Raw genomic sequence first — 16,953 nt, forward strand, 5'->3', positions numbered from 1 at the left:
TTTGGTAATGGTGATTTACATATCTGCATGAAATTAAACTTTCATATTAAAACTCTGAGGAACTTTGGAAATTGAAAATAGTAAATCTATGTCCTAGTCAATAGCACATGGTAACATAAAAGTTATGTTATAATCCACATGATTCTTGGGGTACTGAGTCCAGTCTTCAGTGCTGTGCTTCCGAAATAATGTAGACAAACTGATGAGAGTGGTGAGAGAATGGGCAAACTCAACTGGCCAACATATTACACATTTAAAAAAGAAAAATAAAGGTTTTAACCCAGAATTGTGAAGAATTTAGGGAGTTATGTATTACTTCAGATATTCAGTGACTTATCTTTAGACTGATTGATCTGATTCTGTCCGGTAGAACCAGAGGAAATCAATGGAATCTGAAGGCAATAATTGTACTTGAGGTACACTTTCAAATGACAATTTTTGGCAGCACAGTTGAAGAGATTAAAAATGCAGAAACTCAGAACAGTACTGAACAAGTCAGCAATTGACTACAACCTGTCTGCAGAGTATTATAGTCTGTAATAGTATCCACAGTTAAGGTACTATTGACTCCTCAGACCTGTTTTGCTATATTACTTGGACCTTTTACTCCTTTGACCATAATCTGTTATGTACACATACACACACACACACACACACACACAGGCACAAATAACTTCATGCGTGTTCTGGTAATTGGTACATAGTATTTCTTTGGCAAGAGTTTTATGAATTATATATAGCTTATATTTTACTTGTAGCAAATTTTACCCTATTCTGAAATTTGCCATGTGACCTCTTCATTCTAATATTCTCTCTGGCAACCGTTAATGTAATAGTATATATTCTTAAGTGAGGCAAAAATAAGTACTAACGCTGGCCAGAATCCAGCTGCACACATGTGAGAGGTTTATACTACCCCTGTTTACTGTTGCGTACCAATTTAGGACTACTGACAGTGGGACAGATTAGGTCTCCCATAGTGGATGCTGCCCTTTTATAGAATGCGCTTCTTCCATACCAGTATGAGTATGGTAGGGAATAGTGGCATATGGAGGATGGAACATTGCCTATTGGTATATGCCCTCCCCTTGGGCAAGGTGGTATGCATTGGACAAAAACAGAAAGAACCTGAAAACGATTGAGGATATTTTTATGGACTCAGTCGAAATAGAATCTCATATTTTCTCTTACCATTAGAACTGGGCTTTGTGAGCATAAACTAGATGCAGTTTATGCCAGGAATGCTCAATTAAATGGATGACCAAAAAATGGGCAGAGGAGATGTCCATTTACCTATTGTCCAGTTAGATGTTGGGAACACGCAAATGTTAGGTGACTAAACATAATCTTACCCAGCCTCTTTTGGTGCATAGCAGGCCATTCAAACTCCTTCTTTATTCAGAGATAAGTATCCTAAAAAAGAATATTGAGGAAGAGATTTTTTAGCTCAAAAGAAGGGGAGTATTCCTGGAGGACTTAGAGGAGAACAAAATATTTTTGGAATTATTTACTTTAGGAAATAGAGGAGAAATACCTGCTTTTATTTACTTGAGAACAGTGGTTCCTATCTTCCAAGTACTTCTAAACAGTTTATGTATATTCACTAGTTTTTAATAAAACAATGAAATGATGAGGTTTTATCTCCATTTATAGTTGAGAAAACTGGATCACAGAGAGGTTGAATAACCTTGCCTAAATTTGCATAGTTAGTGCAGAACCAGAATTCAAACTCTTAACAGTCTTGACTGCAGACCCCACTCTCTTAACCACAACAAGTAGGACCTCTCTGAGTAACACATGAAGAGATGGGACCTCTTCAGAATGAAAACATGTACAGAACAGTCTGAGATTGGAAGGGAAGCAGGCTGAAATAAGAAAAGGAAGCAAGAAAAAGCCTGTGCTAAGAGAATTCATGATAATGGCAGATTCACTTAATTGTTTTTCAACAGTCTGTTAGGCACTGTGGTAAGAATTTTGCAAATGCTTTTTCTGATTCTCATGTTAATCACGAAATGTAGGTATTGGGGCTCTTATTTTGCATGAGAGGTTTTATAAACATCAGAACAGAAAAACCACTTAACAAAGATGTTAAATGGTTTGCCAGACCCTTAGCCAGCAGTAGAGTGAGGGGGATTTAGAACCAAAGTCTTTCCGTGTTCTGCCTTTAGTTGCTTTTTAAAAACTATATCTTAGGCCTAAAATAGGATTGGTACCATGGAAAAATCTAATTGGTGTTAAGATAAATTTGAGGCATTCTTCCTTGAGAAGAAATAGCTAAAACTACAATGAAATAAGTAATGAGGACATATAGAAATACTTGACCTGTAAGTAAGTGTTCCCAGACAGTGCTAACAAAGCAGAAACAGTAGAAGAGAATGATAAAAAAAATCTTCCTGAGATTAATAGAAAGAGCTAGGAAGAGGTGAGTCCATCTTGCATTCTAGGTAAAATGTATGAGATGAGAACTGTATTTAGAACTTTATAATTCAGGAGAAAAATTTTGCAAGTTTCTCAACAGAAAAGAAACGTCTGATGCATTTCACGCTTCTCTCAGAAAACACTAAATCCAGAAGACAATAAAGCAATATCTACACAGTATTGAGGGAAAAATTGTATCGCAAGAAATCTGGTCACCTAAGTGTCAGTTGTTTGTGAGGTCCGTAGTGAACATGCGAATTAACAGAATTATTACAAGTGTTCCCTCCCTGAAAACAAGAAAACTACTGAAGGTGTATTATTTGAAAATGTAGTACCATTTCCAGAAACATGAATCAAAATTAAGAATTTAAGAATAGAGAATTTATGATCTGAAAATATATCTGCATGAATCTTTTGAGACCAGCTAATCACATAGAACTTTATTATTTATGCCAAAAATAACTACTGAAGATTTATATTAGATAATTACATATGTTAATATGAGATAACGGAAGCATTGTTTTCAAACATTGGACAAAGCTTTCCTAGCTTGCAAAGAAAAATAAAGTCTTATAACTATTACTTTTACCTGAAGTGTAGTCAGAAGTTACTTCATACTGGAGTTTAAAATAAGTGAAACAAGTAATATGTAAAATTGATTATTATATTTTTGAAGTCATCGGAGGTCAAGAAAAAACAAATAACAGAATTTTTAAAAAGGAACAAAAGTAATGAAAGAAGAAATTTAAGAGTAAACTCTTAGGGGCGCCTGGGTGGCTCCATTGGTTAAGTGTCCGACTCTTGATTTCAGCTCAGGTCGTGATCTCAAGGTGGTAAGATGGAGCCTTGGGTTGGGCTCTGTGCTTAGCTGGGAGTGTGCTTGATTCTTTCTCTCCCTCTCCCCCTCCCCCTGTGCATGCACGCATGCTCTATCTCAAATAAATAAATCTTAAAAAAAAAAACCCAAAACTCTTAATCATGAAAATAAATGTAAACAGTTTAAGCTTCCTATTTTAAAAAGCAAACTCTAAGATAAATTTTTAAAATGTCAGGTGTTTGACTTGCAACATTGACAGATCAAACAAAAATGACATAAAGTTTAAAAGTAAAAGTTTGCAAAAATATAGACATATCTAAAAAGAAACAGAATTTTCTCAATTATGAATATATTGAACAGAAAGCTTAAATAAAATATGAACAAATTGAATTTAACCATACGTTGAAAGAATACTTTGTCTCAGCCAAATAGGTGTTCTCCCTAACAACTCAAGAATAGCATAGGGGTGCTTGGGTGGCTCAGTCGGTTGAGTGTCTGACTTTTGGTTTTGGCTCAGGTCATGATCTCAGGGTCATGAGATCGAGCCCCACATCAAGCCCTACGTCAGGCATGGAGCCCTTAAGATTCTTCCTCTCCCCACCCCCCTCACACGCACGCACACTCTCTCTCTTAAATAAATAAATTAATTAAAAAAAAGAATATCTTATAAGTTGGCTGTCAATCAACATCAGTAAATCAGTACAAATAAGTTGAATAAAAACCATATGATCATATAAAAATAAGGGGAAAAGTCATAACATAGTACTTGGAAACAGGATATTAGTGATTTTTGAAAAAATAATTTGGTGTTCATGTAACTGATAATTATGTACCCCCTGAGGTACAAACACATGACTTACTGTGTATGATTTCAGGAGTTTCCAGGGCCCCCTTTGAGAAGGGGGGGTAGTCCCTGGATGACCTATAGACACCTCACCAACAAGTACTTCCTTTAAAGTCAGGATCCATGAGTAAAGATCTCTTTTGACCCATAATTAATATTCTTGAAGTTTTAGTAAATATAATTAGACAAGAAACGTAAATAATGTTATCATAGTTTTTCTTCACCTAATATTTGTCTCTACTACATGCCAGGGACTACGCTAAGTGCTCTGCAGGCATTACCTCACCAAATCTCACAGGAATCCTATCACGTGAGTATAGATTGGAGAACTGAGGCACAGAGAGGTTAAGGAACTTACCCAGGATCTTATAACTAATACATAGTGAATCCAGATTCTTGTGACTCCAGAGCTTGTATACATGACAGCTGAGCGTTATGGCTTCCCTGATAGGCCAGTGTGTAGTGTGAGCAAATGTATGACTCTTAGTGGGGAGGGTAAGTACTTATTCTTGACATTCCAAATAGAAATGTTATCTGTGTGAATCAATTGAAAGTGAACAAGGTAAGTATACAGAAATCATCTCTTATAGCCTAGAAACACAACAGAAAATACTGCAGAACAGAAAAATTAATAAACCTTTTATATATAGAAACTATGAAAGCCCTGCAAGATCTTAAAAATAAATTGTCTAAAAATACAGATTCTTGTATTAAAAACTTGTGATTTTTTATTAGTAGGTATTTAAGAAAGCTTGCACTTTATGCTAGTTTTTCTAAGCTTAACCCAACAGTAGCAGTCTCTAGTGGACTACTTTTTTAGTTGACAAAATCAGACTAAAATTAATGCAGAAGAATAAAAAAGGAAGATGGACTAAAAATTTGAAAGAAAAAATGAGGAAGTATAGCCATTCCAGATGTTTCAAGAAGTTGTAATACAAGAACTAGTACTGATACATAGTGGACTCTTGAACAGTGCAGGGGTTGGGGTGCAGTTGAAAAGTCACATACGATTTTTTCCTCCCCCAAACACTTAACTACTCATAGTCTCCTGTTGACTGGATGCTGATAAAACATAAACAGTCAATTGACACATATTTTGTATGTTATATGTATTTTGTATACTGTGTTCTTAACAGTAAAGCCAGAGAAAATGTTATTAAGAAAATCATAAGGAAGAAAAAATACATTTAGAGTACTGCATGGTATTTATTGTAAAAAATCCACATGTAAGTGGCACAGTTCAAGCCCGTGTTGTTCCAGGGCTAATTGTAGTTGGTTTAGCCTCTGAGGGAAAAGGTCAGGTAGAGCCTCATTTATCTCACACTTTAAATTACATTTCAGACATTTGAAAAAGTTAAATGTAAAAGTCTAAATGAATAAACACTAAAAATAGGAAAATAGAAATGGCTGGTTTAATCTTCCAGTGTGGAAAGATATTCTGATCTTCTAAGGGATAAAAGACATCCTAAGTAAAGAGAATATTCTCTGCCTGCACACAGAAGACTCAGTAAGTATTTGTTGAATTAACAAATTTGATATGGAAGAAAACAAATGCAACTAAAAGCCAGCCAATTCACTGAGAAAAATATGTAATATCTTCTGCCAATTCACAGAGTTCATACTCTTACATATAGCTAGTAATCATAATACAATAATCACTAACATTTATTGAGCACATATACTCTGGAATCAGAAAGATTTTCTTAGTGTTTTTTAGTTTTATCCTGTTAATCTTCAAAACAACCATATGAGTATATTCCATTCCTATTTTAACATATAAAGAAATCATGTAAACAAATGCCATAAATATTAAGATCCTACATTGCTAAGTGAGCAAAAGGCTTGAAAAATTAAATTAATTACAAGAGAAAATAACATTGACTAATAAAATATAGAAACATTTTAAAAGAGATTCTTTTTTTTAAAAAAGATTTTATTTATTTATTTGACAGAGAGGCAGCGAGAGAGGGAACACAAGCAGGGCGAGTGGGAGAGGGAGGAGCAGACTTCCGCTGAGCAGGGAGCCCCACGGGGGGGGGGGGGGGAGGTGGGGGGGCTCTATCCCAGAACGCTGGGATCATGACCTGAGCCCAAGGCAAGAGGCTTAACGACTGAGCCACCCAGGCACCCCGAAAAAGAGATTCTAATTGGAACGCAGAGATGATATTTCTGCCTTCCAGATAAGTATTTAAAAATTTATTACTGGTAGGTTAGAGAACAGGACTTTTTAATACAGTGCTGGCAGAAAGGTGAAGTAGTAGAGCAAGTTTAAGACAACTCTTTGGGGAAGTTTGGCTGTGGAAAGGAGTATTGTGAAGATGATGTTGATTGAATTCAGGTATTTAAGTGCTGATAGCAGGAAGTTGAGAGATCAATGATATGGGGAAAGCGGAGTTTTCTAGAACCTAGTAGAGAAGACCCACCTCTTTCTTATAAGAAGGAAAGAGAAAAAATAGCATTTTGGGTGCATGGGAATTTATGGACATGGTAGCAGAAGGTTCCAACTTCCCATATGATAGCTTTGGGGTCTCAGTTGAGTTTGTAGACTATTTTTACAGTCATACTGATTTGTGGAGTGGTTTGGGTTTTTCCAGCAGTATTCAGCAGCCTGGTTATGGTTACGGAGATGAAAATCACTTAGAACAGTGCCTGGAGTTTTGCCAGACACAGTGTGATGAGTGGAAAGTCTATAACAATGGCAGGTGATGATGAAATCAAAGCATCAGGAACTAAAGATAAGAGGGACGTGATAAATAAGAATATAATTGGGTTCAGAGCACAATGAACTGTTTATTATTTTACACCACTAGGTCTGGAGGGGTTTGATATTCAGCAGTAGTAACTGGAACAAATAAATATGAATTGGTCAGTAGAGAGTAAACACTTAAACTGTCACTGTTATTAATTTTGAATCACATCTAAAGTTTTGCCTTTCGAAGAGGGAAATTTGAGTCATGCTTTGTTCATTATCATTGTCTATCCTATATCTTGATTTTACTCCTTGATTTTCTCTTATTTCATTTTATCTTTATACCTGTTATTTTACAGAGGTGGTATCTTTTCTCATGAATAACAGTTTCTAAAAGTTTTTGTTTTGTGTATTAATTTTAAAGGGTGGAAAATATTCTAGATTCTCTAACTGTAAATAATATCCTTCAGTTGATTCATGTATTTGTTCACCTTTATAGAGCACAACATTCCAAGAGCTCAGAACTCAGTTCCCTGGAGCCTCTAAGGTCTGGTCCTTAAAATCCCAAGGCCTGAGGTATTAACCCTTTTCTGCACAACCTCTAACCAGACCGATTAGGAAAAAAAGAAGGATACAAATTATCAATATTAGGAATATAAGAGGGGATTCACTGTAGATGTTACAGACCTGAAAAGAATAAGGGAGTATTTTAAATAATTTTATGACAATAAATGTAGCAGCATAGACGAAATGTATAAATTACTTGGAGGACAAAGACTACCAAAGCTGACTCAGAGAGAGAAATAACTTGAATATTGAACACCTTTTTTTCGAAAAATGGAATCTGTAGTTTAAAAAAACCTGCCCACAAAGAAAGCTATCTATTTTTTGCAGGTGTCTCCATTAGTAAATTTTACCAAACATTTGAAGAAGAAGTAATAATAATTCTGTACAGACTCTTATAGACTATATAAAAGGAGGAACTATTTCTCTGCTCTTTGGGGGAGTTGCAGTCATTAATTACCCTGATACTAGAGTCAGACAAAGATACTACAAGAAACCTACACTGATATCTCCTTTGAACTTAGAACACACATCTACCATAAAATATTAGGAAATCAATACTAAATTATATGGAAAGGATAATACCCCATGACCAGGTGGAGTTTATCTCAGGAATACATCATCAATTCAACATTAGAAAAACCAATAAATATAAATCACCACTTTAAAAGATTAAATTTTAAAAAACCATGATTGTCTCAGTAAATGCTGTGAAGGACTTGATAAAATTCATCATCCATTCTCATAACTCTTTAAACAAAAGGAAGAGAATTTCCTTAACTTGATAAGGGGCATCTACAAAAACCTACAGCTAACACCATACTTAAAAGTGTAAAACTGATGCTTTTATCCTAAGTTTGAGCATGTGTCATCGTGAGGTTTCATGATTGTACTAGTGACCCTGACTGATGCAATAATGCAGTTTTTAAAAGATGGTATATAAAGATTGAAAAGGGAGAAGTAAAAGTGTCTCTATTCACAGGGGCACCTGGGTGGCTCAGTTGGTTAAGGGTTTGCCTTTGGCTTAGGTCACGATCCCAGGGTTCTGGGATGGAGCCCCGCATCAGGCTCCCTGCTCAGCGGGGAGTCTGCTTCTCCCTCTACCTCTCCCCTTGGCTTGTGCTCTGTCTCACACGCGCACTCTCTCTCAAATATAAGTGAATAAAATCTTTTTTAAAAAAAAGTGTTTCTATTCACAGATGACAAAAGTCTAGAAAAAGTGCTACTAGAACTATTGAGTTTAGCAGAATATAAGATCAAAGTATAAAAACAAATTTGTTTCAATACCAATAATGAATAATTTGAAGTTAAAATATAAAAATATCATTTATAGTAGCAACAAAAGTATATAGCAATTGAGAACACATTTATCAAAAAATATGCAAGGCTTATTGTATACTGAAAACCCCAAACTGCTGCAAATAAAGATCAAATAAATAAATAGATATTTGTGTTCATGGATCAGAGAATCATTGTCAAATAATTATTGATAGAACATTATTATCCATTTTCTGGAAATTGATCTATTGATTCAATTCAATTTTATCAAAATGCTGGTAGGATTTTTTTTTTTTTAAGAATTGAAAATCTAGGGGCACCTGGGTGGCACAGCGGTTGAGCGTCTGCCTTCGGCTCAGGGCGTGATCCCGGCGTTATGGGATCGAGCCCCACGTTGGGCTCCTCCGCTGTGAGCCTGCTTCTTCCTCTCCCACTCCCCCTGCTTATGTTCCCTCTCTCACTGGCTGTCTCTATCTCTGTCAAATAAATAAATAAAATCTTTAAAAAAAAAAAAAGAATTGAAAATCTAATTATAAAATTCACTTTGGAAGTTTAAGCAGTGGACCTAGAATAGCCAAAACAATTTTGAAAAAGAACAAAGTTGAAAGAATTTTACTATCGGACTCAAAGCTCATTGTAAAGTTATAGTAACCAAGACAACCTGTTACTGTCTTAAATATATACATTATATGTTAATAATAAAAAAAATAGACCTATAAGTTAGTGGGGTAGTATAGAATCTAGAAGTAGACCCAAATGTGTATGGTTAATTGATTCTTGACACAATTGCCAGGGTGTGCCAGAACTGCCAAGGAGAAAAGGAAAATCTTTTCAACAAATGATGTTGGAACAGATATCCATATGCAATATTATAAGCTATGACCATATCATGTTTAGAAATTAAATAGAAATGGATCAAAGATCTAAGCATAAGAGCTAAAATTATATGACTTACAGAAAAAAACAGGATAAAACCTTTGTAACCTTGGGTTATGAATAGATTTCTCAGGATACAAAAACATGAATCATAAAAGAAAAAAGAGAGAAATTGGGCTTTGTGAAAATTCAGAATATTGGTAAGAAAATGAAAAGATAGGCTATAGATTGGGAGAAGATATTTTCAACACACTGAGAAAGTGTATGTAGAACATTTTTAAGAATGCTGTTAAAACTCAATGATTTGAAAATAACCCAGTGAAAATGGGCAAAAGATTTTAACACTTAACCAGAAAAGAGATACAGATAGCATGTAAGTACATGTAAAGATTTTCAGTGTCATTACTAATTAGGGAAATACAATTTAAAACAATAATGAAATGCCATTACATATATTAGAACAGCTAAAAAATGAAAATTGACAATGCCAAATACTGACAAGGATGTTTTGTAAGTGTAGCTCTTATACATTTGGGAATGCAAAATAGTACAGCCACTTTGGGAAGCAGTTTGGCAGATATTTAAGAAGTTAAACATCTGCTTATCACACAGCACAGTAATTCTTGGGTGTTTATGTAAGAGAAATGAAAACATAACGGTACAAAACTGGAAATAAATATTCATTAATTAGTGTATGGAGAAATAAAATGTGGTATGTATCCGTGCAGTGGAATACTGCTCAGCAATAAAAAGCAATCAACTACTACAGATGCAACAACACACTTGATTCCAAAGATCTATGCTGAGTGAAGGAAACCAGTCATAGAAAACTATATACTGTATGATTCCACGTATGTGAAATTCTAGACAGGACCAAACTATCTTGACAGAAAGCAGATGAGTGCTTGAGTGGGGCTAGGGTGTGGAGGACTAGAGTTTGACTATGTACAAGAACATGTGGGGTGATAGAAATGTTTAACATTGTGATTATGATAGTGGTCTTATATCTGTATACATTTACCAAAATTCATTTAATTCTTTACTTAAAATTGGTGCATTTTATCGTATGTAGGTTGTATCTTGGTAAAGCTGATTTAAAAAGCAAACTGAAGCAAAAAAACCTAACTGACACAGAGAAGGGTAAAGATAAAAGGATAGGAGAAGGTGGTGGCTGTGGCCACCAGGGGTTTAACTCTGTTTTCCAGGGTCTCTCCCATGGATACACGTTATTAAACTTCTGTTTAATTTTCTCCTGCTAAATAAATAAATAAATAAATAAATAAAAGATAAAAGGATGAGCAAAGATGTAATAGAACATGAACAAATGTATTTGGAACACTTCAAAATTCAGCAATAGCCTAATCCTTGAAATATTTAAAGTCCGTAAAATAGATGTTTTTAAACTATAGTACAACAAAACTACAAATAACGAAAATAGAAAAAAAATTTTTTTAAAGATTTTATTTATTTATTTGACAGAGAGACAGCCAGCGAGAGAGGGAACACAGCAGGGGAGTGGGAGAGGAAGAAGAAGGCTCCCAGCGGAGGAGCCCGATGTGGGACTCGATCCCAGAATGCCGGGATCACGCCCTGAGCTAAAGGCAGATGCTTAATGACTGCGCTACCCAGGCGCCCCCAAAAATAGAAAATTTATAAACCATTTGGAAATATAAAAATCATCCCATGAAGTTGTTAGTGAGAGAAAGGAAATCAGAACTACAAAAAGCACGATATTTAAAAAATCATAAAAACATCAGTACAGTACTGTGGATGTGTGGAATATACTACAAAAGATAACCTGGGAATTGTATTTATTGTTGTGGTTTTAAAAAGTTAATTGAATAAAGCAGAAACATGAAAAACAAATATAAAATAATAGTATGAAATTAAGTGATATTAGTACAAAGGTTGACTGACAGATCAGTGAAAGAGAGTAAAATAAAAAACTGAACATCCTCTGATTAACTGTCCCATGGTTCCATTTTTGAAATCTTTTCTTCTAAACCATAATTCTTCTTTCCATTTCTTGGTTATCTTTCCAGTTATTTCCTTCAGGAGAGTCCTCACAATTTGTATATATTCCCACTACATTTCTGGCAGTCGCTGAGAAAGTAAAAAGATTGTATGTGCTTCATTTGAACATAATGAAAATTCAAAGTTATTAGGTCTGACTGTATTCATAGCAAGAAAACAAAAATAAGTTTCTGAAAAGATTAGCAATGATTTTCTTTGTGTGAAGCAACCAGAGTTGAGCTTTGGTTCTTCTTTTTCTCTTTAAATATTTTCTGGTTCTTTGTATTCTTAATTTTTTGCTTTCTTAACTGTTTTAAGTTAAACATGTATTGCTTATAGAAACAAAACATAGAAAATAAACTTACTTTTTAAGAGAAATTGTTTTTATTAGATTTGATTGGGGAAGATGTTTTAGAGGGTATTGCTCCGTAATTTATCCTTGAAGAATAGATAGAATTTGGAAGTATATTTTAGGTAAGCAAAAGAGTCTTAGAGATGGTAACATATTGGATACATATTGCGATACTAATCCTTTCAACCTTTCTCCATCTTACACATATATTTGACATTTTCTAACTACTTTTAAACATGAGGATTTTCAAAAATTGAACTTCATGGGTGCCTGGGTGGCCCAGTCAGTTAAACATCTGACTTGTGATTTCTGCTCAGGTCATGATCTCATGGGTCATGGGATCGAGCCCTGCCTCTGGCTCAGTGTTCAGCGGGGAGTCAGCTTGAGATTCTCCCCCTCTGCCCTTCCCTCCACTCTCACACACACTTGTGCTGTTTCTCTCTTTCTCTCTCTCGCTCTGAAATAAAAAAATCTTTAAAAAATTGAACTTCAGTCTTTATTGGTAAGCTCATCCATTTCTGAAAGAATTATTCAATACTGGCATCCATCTTTTAGCACTTTGGTTTGTCCATTGTGTTTCTCAACACATCTTTTAAGCTCTTACTCAGAATTTTAATTCTAACCTCTGCAGTTGTGTTTTTTTAATCCAATATACTTTTGAATTTCTTTGATATTAATTACACTTTAAGTTCAAATTTTGTTTATGCTCTTAATTCACTTTCCCTCCTTGCTAATTTTTGTTTTATTGGATTTGATGGCTTCTCTTTCATTTTGCTACTTTCCTTTAGTTTTTATTAGTTTTTAGATGTCTAGTCATCTTTCTATGTGAGAATCTCTCTTCTCCTGAGTGTTGGTTGTTTTCAGCATACTCTGCTGTCTTTGCTGAGGGTTATACCTATCTGAAGCAGGCTGCCCTGTCTCTTTATATTCAGCTGCTTAATCCTTTGAATGAAAGTCACAATCTAACACAAATGGAAGTGGGGGACAGAGCTGTCCCATCCAGCTCCTCAATTGGTCACCCTCAGGTTTATCCCCTCCTTCTCCTTGTGTTACTTGACTCTGGGCTTATGGCTTCTTCAGAATCACCCTTCTCTGGAAAAGTCTTTTCCTATGGGCTGTGGTTTTATCTGCTAATTTCTTAATAGAAATTGCCTATTTTTTATTCTTGGGAAATTTCTCAAAATTTTTATTTTATTACTAGTAGCATTCCTTTTTGATTTCTAGCCTTTTTTATTAAAAATATCTCATTTAAAATAATTTTGATTAGGGAAAGATATACAGGTGTGTTTAGTCTGTCACTTGACTTAATTTGATAATATTTAATATTTAGCAGCATTTTCAGTGTTGTATTTGAATTGTAGGGTAATTCTAAACTACAGACTTTTGAGTTTAGAATGTAATTATGAAGTAAGATAAATGACCTGTGCGTGTTTTCTATTGGGAAACCTGAAATGCTTTAACTCTGTGGCTCTATTAGCAATTTCTCAGATATCTTGTAATTAAAATATGGATCATTCTGCCAAAGAGAAAAATAACATTTGAGATGTAAGCAATTTATTCACTTCTGAAAAGTCATTAAGTATTTTTCCCCATGTTAATTATATCATTTAATCTGAAGTTACTCTCAGAAATTATGAATCTAATGCCAAGAGAATAAACTAGCATAGTGCTAACGAGATGGTCTACAGCGGTATCAATGTGTTCAAGTAAAAAATGAAATAAATTACCCAATATTACACATTAAACACTGATCATTGTGCTTTATCTTTATATCACTGAACTGTGCTTGGCTGAAACTTTATTACTCTGTCTTCTTTTCCTAGCTTGACACTGTTAAAAGTAATCTTCAGAAAAGTAAAGAAACTAAAAGTGATGATGTAAGGGCTACGAACATTAATAACCCAGAGAAGAGCATGCCAGTCACTAAAAGCAAACTAAGGAGTCTCCCGTCAATGCTTGAGAATCCAGATGATGTTAGTGTAGAGGAAGACAGGCAGGGAAAGGCAAGGAAAAAGGTTATGAAAACAGTCCTCCAGATGACTGCACAAGGAATGGAACCGGAAACGCCTGTGAAGAAGGTGGATTCCACACATCAGAAAGCACGAACCAGGTCACAGCCAGGTGTTGCTCACCAGAAGAGCGAGAAGGCAGATGAAGAAAGGGAAAATAATAATTTAGATGAGGAAGAAGAACTGATGCAAGTATACCAACTCCAAGTAGCTGAAGAAATGGCGAAGGAGATTAAGAAGAAAATAAGAAAGAAACTCAAAGAACAGTTGACTTACTTTCCCTCAGATACTTCATTGCATGATGGCAAATTGAACAGTGAGAAAAAAATAAAGAAAAAAAAGAAAGTTCCTATCTCATCTAAAGCTGAAACAAGGTACTTTGCATTGACAAATATAAAATGTCCTCTCTAAGAAACACTAATATTCTCGGCTTTTGAGTGATCTCTGTAGTTACACTAAGAAAATTCTTAATCTTAATCTTTCATGTGGATACATTGCCAGTACAATAATAACAGTTACCCTTTCCATGGCACCTGAGTGTTAAATGCTTTATAAGAATTAACTGATTTATTCATTGTAACAACCTTATGAGGAATAGTAATACTATTGCCCTATTTTGCAGATAAGGAAACTTGAAGGGTTTAAGTCACAGAACCAGTAAGAAGCTGAGCCAACACCTTAGCAGTCTTGCTCTAAAGTCTCTACCCTTAAACACTTATTTACATCTGCTTATTAAATAATAGAAACCCAGTTTCTCTCCTTTTTTTGAGATACAAATGCCTTTTTGGGTATATGAATATAGTATTTTTTATTATACAAATAACATTTGCTTGTTGTAGAATATACAATAAAGACATGAAGAAGCAGGTAAAGTAACCTAACCATCTAAAGGTAATCATTATAAGCAATTTAGTATTCTAGTCTTTTTCTATATATATGTATAACATACACGTTTGCATATGCAGTGCGAGTGCTTCTGTGATCATATTTATATTTATATGTCTCTCTTTGGAGAAAACAAGATAAAAAATGTCTTTTAACTAATTAACTTTGTTTTCTGCAGTCCACATCTACATAAACAATTTGAGGTGGGAACATTCCATATTTGATTTTCCCCTGGCCTTCAGGGACAGTTTCCCTAATGTCCTCATCTAAAAATAATTCCCCTCTTACCAAAAGCTAGACAACCAGTGGTAACCAAAGGAAGGCAAAAAGAGTTGCTACGTGAACATGTTACTATATGTATTAACTATTTTTGTGGATCAGGAATCTGAGCATGGCTTAAGTGGGTACTGCTGACTCAGGATCTCTCTAGGCCTACAGTCAGGGTGTCGGCTGGAGGTGTAGTCATCTTAAGGCGTGGCTGGAAGAGGATCTGCAAGCAACAGAGCTGTTGGAAGGCTTGAAATATCCACTTCTAAGCTCACTCATGTGGTGCTTGGCAGGTCTCAGGTCCTGACTGACTTTTGGCCAGAGACATCAGCCGTGTGGGCTACCCACAACATGGCCACTTGCTTCCCCAGAGCAAGTGCTCTGAGAGAGAGAGAGAGAGAGAGAGTGTAGTCATAGTCTTTATGGAAGCTAATCTTGGTTTGGAAGTGGCATCCATTACTTTTGTCGTATTTTGTCTATTACAAGTGAGTCTCTGTGTCCAGCCCACAATCAAGAGAAGGTCTAGACAAAGATACTAATAGCAGGAGGCAGGGATCAATAAGGGCCATCTTAGAAGCTACTTGCCACAGTATACTGTCAGTCTTTCTTACAGCTACCATATCTGTTATGAACTGGTAAGCCATACTCACTCTTAAATGTTAGTTCATGAATTTTATTTTATTTATTTATTTTTTAAAGATTTTATTTATTTATTTGACAGAGACAGCCAGCGAGAGAGGGAACACAAGCAGGGGGAGTGGGAGAGGAAGAAGCAGGCTCCTAGCGGAGGAGCCTGATGTGGGGCTCGATCCCAGAATGCCGGGATCACGCCCTGAGCCAAAGGCAGACGCTTAATGACTGAGCCACCCAGGTGCCCCTAGTTCATGAATTTTAAATAAAACCATAGGTTATGTGACCATGGTATGCAAAAGGTAGTTCTCTTTAAATAATAATATTTGGTGATGTGATAAAATAGCATAGCTTTCTGGAATGACTGTTTTGAAATATTTCTGTAATCTTTTTATCTCTCAACCTCTTTTTTAAAAATATGACCATATTGGAAGTCAGTTTTTTATTTAGATACAGATTTTTTCTTGGTAAATTATTTTAATAGGCTGGTTTCTCTCTACAACTGAGTATAACTCTAGGCTGCTACCCCTTACCATTTATTAGTTCATGTGATGCAGATTTTCATATTAATAATGGCCTTCTGAAAATGTAGTGGCACACCAGCCATTGGAAAAAAACAAGTAATTAATTGTTACCTAGAAATCAGAAGTTGAATATCTGAAGTCTCTTGAAAGCAGAACAAACGCAGACACTTTTTTTGCTTTTAAATAAGGTAATTTAGAAATTCGTCCATTAATCATTTATTTGGCAAAGGGTGAGGGTGCCTTCTCATCAGTCCTATGGAAAAGCATATCTATTGCTCATAAAATACAGATTCATCTTTTTCGGAAGTTTAGAGCTCAAGTTTAATTTGGCATGGATATGTAACTCATTACCAAACGCAAAATAATACCTAATTTGACAGTTCACCATTTTAGTGCTTAATAAAATATATGTACCCCCTAGCAGGAAATTATGTTGATTTTAGGATTATCCTTGACTCTTTTCACTGTTCACTGTTCACTTTGCTGCATCATTAAGAAGAAGAAGAAGAATGTATTTTTAATGGCTTGTGCTTGGGTTGTATTTGCAGTATATTGACCATCTCTGATGACACAGTTGAAAGTGAACAAAAGAAGGGATCTCCAGTTAGAACAGTTACTTCAGATTCTCATCACGATGATAAAATAAGCTCAGTGGAAGACAATGTAGAAGACAGCATGCAAGATGACACAAAATCCAAACCAAAAAAAAAGAAAAAGAAGACTAAAACAGGTTTGTTATCCAAAGTAAATGAAAAATTGGTGCCTTGGTAGAAATAACTTGATTCTA

The 16,953-nt window shown here is 35.1% G+C and overlaps 1 protein-coding gene across 14 annotated transcripts in view; it reads left to right on the forward strand.

Annotated features, from left to right (window-relative positions):
* AHI1 (Abelson helper integration site 1) overlaps nt 1-16,953 on the forward strand; it is a 209,154-nt gene that overhangs the window by 6,484 nt on the left and 185,717 nt on the right. For 13 of the 14 annotated variants that reach the window (XR_007191574.1, XR_008958939.1, XM_026504854.4 and 10 more), the window contains 2 exons: nt 13,675-14,234; nt 16,715-16,896. Coding sequence is in view for 12 of the 14 variants with exons in the window: in XM_026504854.4 (XP_026360639.2) it covers nt 13,675-14,234; nt 16,715-16,896 (742 nt within the window). In the remaining 2 variants the exon portion in view is untranslated. The remainder of the gene's footprint in view (nt 1-13,674; nt 14,235-16,714; nt 16,897-16,953) is intronic. The other variant, XM_048226087.2, reaches the window with a different exon arrangement.

This window comes from Ursus arctos, unplaced genomic scaffold, assembly GCF_023065955.2.
Source record: "Ursus arctos isolate Adak ecotype North America unplaced genomic scaffold, UrsArc2.0 scaffold_13, whole genome shotgun sequence".
NCBI classification, from domain to species: domain Eukaryota; kingdom Metazoa; phylum Chordata; class Mammalia; order Carnivora; family Ursidae; genus Ursus; species Ursus arctos.